Source organism: Lepidochelys olivacea (assembly GCF_965140295.1).
Source record: "Lepidochelys olivacea isolate rLepOli2 genome assembly, chromosome: 3".
Lineage (NCBI taxonomy): Eukaryota > Metazoa > Chordata > Testudines > Cheloniidae > Lepidochelys > Lepidochelys olivacea.
This window is the reverse complement of record NC_140413.1, coordinates 184,701,817-184,713,925: the sequence shown is the minus strand read 5'-3', so window position 1 is coordinate 184,713,925 and position 12,109 is coordinate 184,701,817. Positions and strand designations below refer to the sequence as shown.

Genomic DNA, 12,109 nt, shown 5'->3' with positions numbered 1-12,109 from the left:
AAAAGCCAAATGGGGGCTCAGGCCCATCCTGGACCTGCGAGGCGTGAACCAGTACATGATAAAGCTCAAGTTCTGCATGGTCTCTCTGGCCCCCATCATCCCCTCCGTGGATCCCGGGGACTGATACGCCGCCCTTGATCTGCAGGACGTGTACTTCCACATCCATATATTCGAGGGGCACAGGCGCTTCCTCCGTTTCACTGTTGGGCAGAAACACTACCAATTTATGATCCTCCCGTTTGGCCTGTCCACTGCTCCCAGGGTATTCACAAAGTGCATGTCTGTGGTGGCAGCCTACCTCAGACGTTGTGGGGTCCAGATCTTCCCCTATTGGATGACTGGCTGGTCAAGCTTCCGCTTGCAGGTGCGGGATCACGTGGTGCTCCTCCTGTCCACATGCGCCACTCTAGGCCTGTTGGTGAATGACACCAAGTCCACATTAGTCCCGGTACAGCGCATAGAGTTTATCTGGCAGTCCTGATATCCTAGCGCAGTCCTGAACACCATGTCGGCCAGGACCTCCCTCCCACCAGACAGGTTCGAGACCTTGAAAGGGCTAATTGACACAGTCACAAGGTTATCAGTGATGACAGCCAGAGCGTGTCTCCAGCTCCTGGGTCACATGTCAACGTGCACATATGTGGTTTGCCACACCAGACTCAGGATGAGGCCTCTCCAGCTCTGTTGGTCTTGGTCTTCTCCCAGGCCAGAGACAGGATGGACAAGGTCCTCACTGTTCCCGAGCCGGTGATTGCCTCCCTACAATGGTGGTCCTCCTCAGGGCCCGTTCAGGGGTAGGCCCCCATTGGTGGAGCTGGTGTCGCATGCTTAGGACCTGGGGTGGGGAGCCCATGTGGGGGATGTTCAGACCCAAGGTCTGTGGTCTGCACAGGACCTTGCCCTGCATATAAACGTTAAGGAATTCAGGGTGGTCCAGCTGGCGAGCATGGCCTTCCGCTCGCACCTGGAAGGCAGAGTGGTCAGAGTTCTCACAGACAATACGGCCTCAGTGTTTTACATCAGCAGGCAAGGCATGGCCTGCTCCTCTGGCAGGAAGCCCTCAGGGTGTGGGACTTCTGTATAGCCCACGACATTTGCCTACAAGCCTACCACCTACCAGGCGCCTGGAACTCGTGGGTAGATCGCCTGAGCCGAGACTTCTCCTCTCAGCATGAGTGGTCTCTACACCCAGAGGTGGTGCACAGACTTTTCCAAGAGTGGGAAACTCCCCAGGTGGACCTGTTCGTGTCTCGGCAGAACCGCTGGTGTCCCCAGTTCTGCTCGGGGGGTGGGGGCGGCTGGGAATGGGCGCTATCTCTGATGCCTTCCTCCTATCCTGGTCAGGCCAATTTCTCTATGCCTTCTCCATGATCCCACTGATCGGCAAGGTCCTGGAAAAGATAAAGATGGACAGGGCCCAGGTCCTCCTGATTGGCCCGGTGTGGCCCAGGCAACATTGGTACGGGACCCTCTTGAGCCTGGCAGTCGCCCCGCCGTGGCCATTGCTGCCCCACTCAGACCTGCTCTCCCAGGACCAGGGCCGCCTCCTCTACCCCAACCTAGCAGCACTCCACCTCACAGCATGGCTGCTCAATGGTTAGGCCAGGAGGAAAGAACGTGCTCAGAAGGGGTTCAGCACATTCTCTTGGAAAGTAGGTGACCCTCCATGCGTCGAGTCTACTTGGCAAAGTGGTCTCGATTTTCCTGATGGGTAGCTGAGCAGGGTGTTTTGCCCATGGCTGCCCTGATCCAGCTCATTTTAGACTATCTCCTTCACCTTAGAGCCCAAGGGTTGGCGCCCTTGTCTGTCAAGGTGCACTTGGTGGCCATATCGGCATTCCACCCGCTGGTGCAGGGGCACATGGTATTCTCCCATGCTATGACTGGCCGATTCCTTAAAGGGGTTGGATCGCCTTTTCTCATATGTTAGGCCTCCAGTGCTGCAGTGGGACCTGAACTTGGTGCTGGCCCGCTGATGGGTCCCCCGTTTGAGCCGTTAGCTACGTGCTCCTGGTCGCATCTCTCGTGGAAGGTAGCCTTCCTGGTGGTGATCACATCTGCTAGATGGATCTTGGAACTCAGGGCCCTGACCTCTGAGCCCCCGTACACAGTGTTCCATAAGGACAAGGTCCAGCTCCGACTGCATCCTTCATTCCTTCCGAAGGTGGTCTCAGTCTACCACATGGGTCAGGACATTTTCCTGCTGGTCCTCTGCCCCAAGCCCCATGCATTCAGTGAGGAGCGCTGCCTCCATACGCTGGATGTGAGATGGGCTCTGGCCTTTTACCTGGAACGGACTAAGCCATTCAGGAAGCCTTCGCAGCTGTTCATCGCCTCGGCCAAATGCATGAGGGTTTGGTCGATCTCCACTCAACGGCTCTCCAACTGGATCACCTCGTGCATCCAAACCTGTTATCACCTAGCAGGAATCCCTCCACTGTCGATTGTGAGAGCACACTCGACTAGGGCACAAGCCCCATCAGCTGCCTTTTTAGCCCATGTCCCCATTCAGTACATTTGCAGGACTGCCACATGGTCTTCAGTTCACATGTTCACCTCACATTATGCGATCGTCTCCCAGACAAATTTCCCCACTGTATTTTCCACTGAATGTATCCGATGAAGTGAGCTGTAGCTCACGAAAGCTTATGCTCAAAAAAATTTGTTAGTCTCTAAGGTGCCACAAGTACTCCTTTTCTTTTTGCAAATACATACTAACACGGCCGCTACTCTGAAACCAGACAAGGGAAGACGCCGGGTTCAGAAGAGCTGTGCTCTGCCCCGAGAATTTGTGAACTCCTACCCACCTCCAACAGATATAGCTTGGAATCATCTATTATGGAATATACATGAGCAATCATTCGAAGAAGAAAAGACAGTTACCTTTTCCATAACTCATGTTCTTCAAGATGTGTTGCTCATGTCTATCCTGCCCTCCTTCCCCTCTGTCAGAGTTGTCTGGCAAGAAGGAACTGAGGGTGGGGGGAGCGCGCAGCACCCCTTTTACCGCGCCATGGAGGCACCACTCCAGGGGTCGCTTGGGGCACTCCCCTATCGATACTGCTAGGGGAAAAACTTCCGGCACTGGTACACACGGCGAGCACGTGGAATAGACATGAACAACACATCTCGAAGAACACCAGTTACAGAAAAGGTAACTGTCTTTTTTTTGCAAAAAGAAAAGGAGTACTTGTGGCACCTTAGAGACTAACCAATTTATTTGAGCATGAGCTTTTCGTGAGCTACTGCTCACTTCATTGGATGCATACCGTGGAAACTGCAGTAGACATTATATACACACAACCCCGACCTGGGATAGTCTATCTACTACCCAAGATCCATAAACCTGGAAATCCTGGGCGCCCCATCATCTCAGGCATTGGCACCCTGACAGCAGGATTGTCTGGCTATGTAGACTCCCTCCTCAGGCCCTACGCTACCAGCACTCCCAGCTACCTTCGAGACACCACTGACTTCCTGAGGAAACTTCAATCCATCGGCGATCTTCCTGATAACACCATCCTGGCCACTATGGATGTAGAAGCCCTCTACACCAACATTCCACACAAAGATGGACTACAAGCCGTCAAGAACACTATCCCCGATAATGTCACGGCTAACCTGGTGGCTGAACTTTGTGACTTTGTCCTTACCCATAACTATTTTACATTTGGGGACAATGTATACCTTCACATCAGCGTCACTGCTATGGGTACCCGCATTGCCCCACAGTATGCCAACATTTTTATGGCTGATTTAGAACAACGCTTCCTCAGCTCTCGTCCCCTAAAGCCCCTACTCTACTTGCGCTATATTGATGACATCATCTGGACCCATGGAAAAGAAGCCCTTGAGGAATTCCACCATGATTTCAACAATTTCCATCCCACCATCAACCTCAGCCTGGTCCAGTCCACACAAGAGTTCCACTTCCTGGACACTACGGTGCTAATAAACAATGGTCACATAAACACCACCCTATACCGGAAACCTACAGACCGCTATTCCTACCTACATGCCTCCAGCTTTCACCCTGACCACACCACACGGTCCATCGTCTACAGCCAAGCTCTGCGATACAACCGCATTTGCTCCAACCCCTCAGACAGAGACAAACACCTACAAGATCTCTATCAAGCATTCTTACAACTGCAATACCCACCTGCTGAAGTGAAGAAACAGATTGATAGAGCCAGAAGAGTTCCCAGAAGTCACCTACTACAGGACAGGCCTAACAAAGAAAATAACAGAATGCCACTAGCCGTCACCTTCAGCCCCCAACTAAAACCCCTCCAACGCATTATTAAGGATCTACAACCTATCCTGAAGGATGACCCAACACTCTCACAAATCTTGGGAGACAGGCCAGTCCTTGCCTACAGACAGCCCCGCAACCTGAAGCAAATACTCACCAACAACCACATACCACACAACAGAACCACTAGCCCAGGAACCTATCCTTGCAACAAAGCCCGTTGCCAACTGTGCCCACATATCTATTCAGGGGACACCATCACAGGGCCTAATAACATCAGCCACACTATCAGAGGCTCGTTCACCTGCACATCCACCAATGTGATATATGTCATCATGTGCCAGCAATGCCCCTCTGCCATTTACATTGGTCAAACTGGACAGTCTCTACGTAAAAGAATAAATGGACACAAATCAGATGTCAAGAATTATAACATTCATAAACCAGTCGGAGAACACTTCGATCTCTCTGGTCACGCAATCACCGACATGAAGGTCACTATCTTACAACAAAAAAACTTCAAATCCAGACTCCAGCGAGAAACTGCTGAATTGGAATTCATTTGCAAATTGGATACTATTAATTTAGGCTTAAATAGAGACTGGGAGTGGCTAAGTCATTATGCAAGGTAGCCTATTTCCCCTTGCTTTTTCCTACCCCCCCCAGACGTTCTGGTTAAACTTGGATTTAAACTTGGAGAGTGGTCAGTTTGGATGAGCTATTGCCAGCAGGAGAGTGAGTTTATGTGTGTGTGTGTGTGTGTTCCCGGGGGACCCGGGGGGGTGAGAAAGCATGGATCTGTGCTGGAAATGACCCACCTTGATTACCATGCACATTGTAGGGAGAGTGGTCAGTTTGGATGAGCTATTACCAGCAGGAGAGTGAGTTTGTGTGTGTATGGGGGTGGGGGGTGTGTGAAAACCTGGATTTATGCTGGAAATGGCCCACCTTGATTATCATACACATTGTGAAGAGAGTGGTCACTTTGGATGGGCTATTACCAGCAGGAGAGTGAGTTTGTGTGTGTGTGTGGGGGGGGGGGGGGCGGAGGGTTAGAAAACCTGGATTTGTGCTGGAAATGGCCCAACTTAATGATCACTTTAGATAAGCTATTACCAGCAGGAGAGTGAGTTTGTGTGTGTATGGGGGTGGGGGGGTAAGAAAACCTGGATTTGTGCTGGAAATGGCCCACCTTGATTATCATGCACATTGTAGGGAGAGTGGTCACTTTTGATAAGCTATTACCAACAGGAGAGTGAGTTTGTGTGTGTGGTTTTTTGGAGGGGGTGAGGGAGTGAGAGAACCTGGATTTGTGCAGGAAATGACCCACCTTGATTACCATGCACATTGTAGGGAGAGTGGTCACTTTGGATGAGCTATTACCAGCAGGAGAGTGAGTTTGTGTGTGTATGGGGGTGGGGGAGGGGTGAGAAAACCTGGATTTATGCTGGAAATGGCCCACCTTGATTATCATACACATTGTGAAGAGAGTGGTCACTTTGGATGGGCTATTACCAGCAGGAGAGTGAGTTTGTGAGGGGGGGGGCAGAGGGTGAGAAAACCTGGATTTGTGCTGGAAATGGCCCAACTTGATGATCACTTTAGATAAGCTATTACCAGCAGGACAGTGGGGTGGGAGGAGGTATTGTTTCATGGTCTCTGTGTGTATATAATGTCTACTGCAGTTTCCACGGTATGCATCCGATGAAGTGAGCTGTAGCTCACGAAAGCTCATGCTCAAATAAATTGGTTAGTCTCTAAGGTGCCACAAGTACTCCTTTTCTTTTTGCAAAGACAGACTAACACGGCTGTTACTCTGAAACCTGTCTTTTTTTTTGTACATAATTCTACATTTGTAAGTTCAACTTTTATGATAAAGAGATTGCACTACAGTACTTGTATTAGGTGAATTGAAAAATACTATTTCTTTTGTTTACAGTCGAAATATTTGTAATAAAGAAAAAATATAAAGTGAGCACTGTAAACTTTGTATTTTGTGTTGTAATTGAAGTCAATATATTTGAAAATGTAGAAAACATCCAAAATATTTAAATAAATGGTATTCTATTATTGTTTAACTGCGTGATTAATTACGATTAATTTTTTTTAATTGCTTGACAGCCCTAGTTAAGAATGTTTTAAGTTTGTAAGGCCTAGCACTCAAAAGTTAGGAAATGCCAGTATTCAGCAAAATTAGGGTGGATTTTTATGGTGACAGCAAAACGCACATTCCTGATATCAAGCTGACTCCCACTCTTGCCAAGTTTCAAGTCCCTATTCCAAAGCATGAAGGTCCTAGAGCTTCTCAATGAAATGGTAGTAAGATTTTTTTTAAAAAAGGGCAAAACAACATAATCTTCTCTAGCTTTGCTCTGAGAAATAGCAGAGCTGTTTTAGCTAAAATTTTCAAAAAATAATTTTGTCTGAGTTAGACACCCTTCATGGAAAATTTCAGCCTGGATCGTTAAAGTTTGGCAAATATAAGGTCTGTTATCAGTTGCTTGTAAATGGACAATGTTAGATGGCCTTTCTTAGAGCTGTTTCTGCCAGCTCTCCCCATAAAGGATGTTGTTATTAGCTCTATTTACAATAAATTTTAGTATCCACAAAAATATGGTATACAGAATGTCATTTTATACTTTTAATATTAGAAATGTATTTATACTTCTGAAATGTTCATTTCATGCCACTACTACAAAAGCAAATTTAATGTGAACCATTTCAGACAACCACAGAACAAATTATATGTGGAATTTTCAGTCATATCTTGCTAACAATGTGCACATCCTGATGGTAAGAAGCCCTAAGGTGACCACATCTATTTACAGTACTTACAGAATAGAAAACTTTGTGTGGTTTGGGAAAAATTGGCTCACCATAGCATAGACAATGAAGATACTTTCTAACACCACAATTTGGTCTGAATGCTTCAGTCTTACTTTCTTGTAGTTTTGCTTAAGTTATTTATTCTTAACTGTCTTGAAGAACAAAAAGGCATGGATACTAAACTTAAGTGGGGACAAATTGTAGTATTTCCTTCAAAGCTGGCTTTCAACATCACAGGTGCAAAGGGCAAGAATAATATGTTTGTTCCCCACACTTTGGATGTGTTTCTTCCTACTGCTATTACCAACAACTATCATCGGAAAAAGAGCCAGCACAAAAGTCTAGTGGAGTGAGCATAACTTTTAGGTATTTGTTTGTAAATAAAATTATACATAGCACACACACCCTCCATGCACACATCCCTATGTTAAGAATGTTTTAAGGTTGTAAAGTGTAGCACTCAAAAGTTAGGAAATGCCAGAATTCAAGTTGCCTGTTCAACCTTAATATGCCCCCCCCATGATTATGTAATATGACAGTCTTTAATTACATTAATTACTTTTTTCCTCCATAGGACCCTTCCGTCCTGTCCCTCTGCACCTAGTCGTATGCATTTGAGTTCGACGGTTTCCTCCTCCTCCATACTGCCGAGGCATCAGTCTGACTGGCCTCAAATCTGCTCAACCCCTTGTTGGAGCATGTGAATTGTGGCTGGCACAGAACTCTGTGTGGGTAGATCAGACTCAGTATGGATGGAATGTTCAGGGAATTTTTCTGCCAGCCACAACAAACTTCTGAGATATGTAAATTTATATTTTCAGAGGCTTATAACTCAGCCAAATTTGGGTGAAATTTCAGAGACAGAAAAAGAGCATAGGGCATGAACCAGAGGTGGAGCAGATGCTAAAGTTAGGAACCATGGATTACAATGACTTCACTGACTTCCTTGCAACAGTTGAGGAAGAGTTAATGAAGCTTCCTCCATGCACACACATGCCCATCTACAAATGTTAAGTCTCTGCCCCAGAGCATGGAGGTGCCTTAGCTTCTCAGCAAAACAGTTGTAAGAATTTTTTAACATGGGCAAAGCAATGCATTTTTCTCCTAGCCTCCATCTTGGAAACAGATGAGCCATTTTTGCTGAACTTTCCCAAAAAATTCATCATGAGGCAGATACCCAGCATGAAAATTTCAGCTCAAACAGTTATTTTGCCAAAGATAACAGAACCTTCTAATTGAAAATGTTAGGCAACCTTACCTATAGGTATTTCTGTCAGCTCCACTTACAGTGTTTGTGTGTGTGTGTGTATCAAATGTTCAAAGCTGTCCGCTAAGTTTGGGTGCCCAATTTGTGACAGCAATTGGAGGTCTGTGGCAGTACTTTAAAAATGTCTGCTCAGTACTTTAAAAATCAAGCCTAAGGTGACTCAGGTTGTGCATCCAGAAATTGAGGCACCCAAAACTGGATGCTCATGAAAATTTAGGCCTTATGAAATTTGAATGTTGTAAGTTTTTTTCAAAAGTAATTGCATTTATTTCTTATTACGTCTGTTCTTGTTTTGTGTTATTTCTCAACAGATGACTCAGAGGTGATACCTGTATAAGTGTTTCAAGTTTTTTCCTACAAGATGTGTTCCACATATCCAACAAACTGGGTCACTTTTGATGATGAACCCCTGTCTCAATCTCCTCAAAAATCAGTGGAAAATAGTAATACCTGTAAAGCAAATGGTCTTAATCTCAATCTTGCTAATATGCATGAATCTTCAAGTAGGTCAACTTCTACAAACAGAACTCCACTTTCTTCTCCTGTAGCTGACTTTTACTTAAATCCTGGACCTCCTCGTAACTCTCCACTTTCTACACCTACCAGAGAATATCCAGGAAGTCGCTGTATCCCCAAATCAGGAATTCACATCCTTTATCCTATTCCTGAACTGTCATCAAACATTAACCTTCACCCACCACCTGGGACTTGTTCTTCCTTAGCTTTTCAGAAACTGAGCACTGCACCTAATGATAATCCACCTAAGATTTTAGTCTCTAAACAAGGAGTCCCGGGTGAAATAAATCCTACTTACCAAGAAAGCTGCAATAAATTAGAAGATCAGTTGGAATTGGAACGCTTCCAATATTTTCAGAATGACTGTGCTTTTTCAAGTCTATTTTGGAAAGAGGGGTGTTCAACTAGCATGTCTCCCTATAATGTTGACACACAAAGAAAGGATAAAAAGCTTTGCAGAAGTATTTGCCGTCCTAAAGAAAAAGACACTTGCCATGATCAGAAAAGTCTCAATCAGAATTCCTTCAGTTATATCTGTGAAAGGCTTGAACATTTGCAAACTGATACTTTGGGAAGCCTGTCTGCCTCCAGCTTACATGCATGGCATAATCTCTCTCCTTTCATTCCATACAGTCTCTTCAGGAGCCAGAAAAAAGATGGTTGGCCTTTCATGCTAAGAATTCCTGAGAAGAAGAATATGATGTCATCTCGGCAGTGGGGTCCTATTTATCTTAAAGTCCTACCTGGAGGCATTTTACAAATGTACTATGAGAAGGGCCTTGAAAAACCTTTTAAAGAATTCCAGCTCCAACCATACTGTAAACTGTCAGAACCCAAGCTAGAGAACTGTAGTGTTTCAGGAAAAATCCATACCGTGAAGATTGAATATGTGTCTTATACAGAGAAAAGAAAATACCACCCCAAAGCAGAAGTGGTCCATGAACCAGAGGTGGAGCAGATGCTAAAGTTAGGAACCATGGATTACAATGATTTCACTGACTTCCTTGCAACAGTTGAGGAAGAGTTAATGAAGCTTCCTGCCATTTGTAAGCAAAAGAGAAATTATGAGGAACAAAAAATTATACTAGAAATAGTGGATAAGTTTTGGGGGAAAGTCACTAAAACAGAAGGAAAACTTGTAGAAAGTGCTGTCATCACACACATTTATTGTATGTGTTTTGTGAATGGCAATACTGAATGCTTTTTTACTTTAAATGATCTAGCACTCCAGAAAAGAGATGAATTTTATTTTGACAAGGACCTGGAGAAGAAATGGATTGATATTCTTGACTACCATTTCCATAAGTGTGTCAAAACACATGAATTTGAGCAAACTAGAATTATTAAGTTTACACCATTGGATGCCTGTAGGTTAGAACTGATGCGTTTCAAGACACTGTATATTGGGCAAGACCTTCCATTTTCTTTAAAGGCTGCAGTAGTTGTTCAGGGAGCATACATAGAACTTCAGGCTTTTATAAACATGTCTTCTACTTCTCTGATTCCAGCACGTTTGCATTCCATGAAATACTGTGAAAATGTCATGATATGCTTTCCAGTTCCTGCACAGTGGATCAAAGCACTTTGGACCATGAATCTCCAAAGACAGAAGTCCCTAAAAGCAAAAATGAACAGAAAAACATGCCTTGGTTCTTTACATGAAGTTGAATCTGATCCTGTAATTCAGGTCTCAATTGGAACAGCAAAATATGAAAGTGCCTATAGGGCTGTAGTGTGGAAGATAGACAGACTTCCGGATAAAAACTCAAGTAAATATATTCTGCATTATCAAAATAGTATTTTTTGGGTACAGCTCTTCTACTGGAGGAGCCTGATTCTTCTCTCATGCTGATCTTATATAACTTCACTGACTTTCCTAATTTACACTAGTGTAAGGGCCCAGTCCCAATGCAACTCCCATTGTCTTCAATGGGAGATGGACTGGGCCTTTTAATGAGAGGAGAATTTGACCTTAAATGTTTTTTCTAATGTGCAATTTCATCTTGATGGTGGTAGCTTCTTCTTCAATACTTGTACTACAGTAGTGCCTAGAGCCCGTAACTGTGACCAGGGCCCCATTGTTCTCAGCACTCTGTAAACCCATATTAAAAAATGGTTCCTGCCCATGAATATCATACAATTTAAAGAGACAAGACAGACAAAGGTGGGATGGGAATCAAAAACAGACCAGCATCACCGAGCTGGTCAGTGGCAGAGCTGGGACTAGAACCTCGGACTCTTAAGTTTATTGCATCTTCTTGCCAAGTTTTAGTGTCAGTGTAGTTAGAAGGTGATGTAGTCAATCTCCCTTGGTGTCCAGAGGTCTATTGAGTTTCAACATTGACATGTTTGCTTTCCTTGTGAAAGCACAGCCATCTAGTACCACGTTTGTGAACTAACTAATATTCTAAGTTTGTATTCATAGAAAAATATAAACACTGACACCACAGTGCCTTCGGTTATATTCCTTCTCTGTGGTCGTCATACCTTAAATAAATGCTCACTGCAAAAAAAAAAAAAAAAGTGAACTAAGCTTTAATTAGGGCTGTCAAGCAATTAAAAAAAATTAATTGTGGTTAATCGTGCGATTAAAAAAGTTAAGCATGATTAATCGTGCTGTTAAACAATAATAGAATACCATTTATATAAATGTTTTGGATGTTTTCCACATTTTCAATATATTGATTTCAATTATAACATAGAATACAAAGTGTACAGTGCTCTCTTTATATTTATTTTTTATTATAAATATTTGCACTGTAAAAATACAAGAAATAGTATTTTTCAGTTTACTTAGTACAAGTACTGTAGTGCAAACTCTATCATGAAAGTTGAACTTACAAATATAGAGTTATGTCCAAAAGTAATTGGATTCCTACAAGTCCACTCATTCCTATTTCTTATTCAGCCAATTGCTCAAACAGTTTTGTTTACATTTGCAGGAGATAATGGTCCCACTTCTTGTTCACAATGTCACCTGATAGTGAGAGCAGGCATTCGCATGGTACTGTTGTGGCCAGTGTTGCAAGATATTTATGTGTCAGATGCACTAAAGATTTTTGTGTCTCTTCATGCTTCAACCATCATTCCAGAGGACATGTGTCAATTCTGCTGATGGGTTGTGCTCGATAATGATCCAAAGCATTGCAGACCAACGCATGTTCATTTTCATCATCTGAGTCAGATGTCACCAGCAGAAGGTTGATTTTCTTTTTTGGTGATTCGGGTTCTATAGTTTCGGAGTG

General features: G+C 44.1%; 1 protein-coding gene across 4 annotated transcripts in view; it reads left to right on the top strand.

The window, feature by feature from the left end:
• Window positions 1-12,109, top strand: part of STON1 (stonin 1) — a 66,708-nt gene that overhangs the window by 44,204 nt on the left and 10,395 nt on the right. For 3 of the 4 annotated variants that reach the window (XM_084624204.1, XM_084624205.1, XM_084624206.1), the window contains one exon: window positions 8,660-10,633. In XM_084624204.1, coding sequence (XP_084480330.1) covers window positions 8,710-10,633 — 1,924 coding nt within the window. In that variant the 5' untranslated portion in view covers window positions 8,660-8,709. The remainder of the gene's footprint in view (window positions 1-8,659; window positions 10,634-12,109) is intronic. The other variant, XM_084624207.1, reaches the window with a different exon arrangement.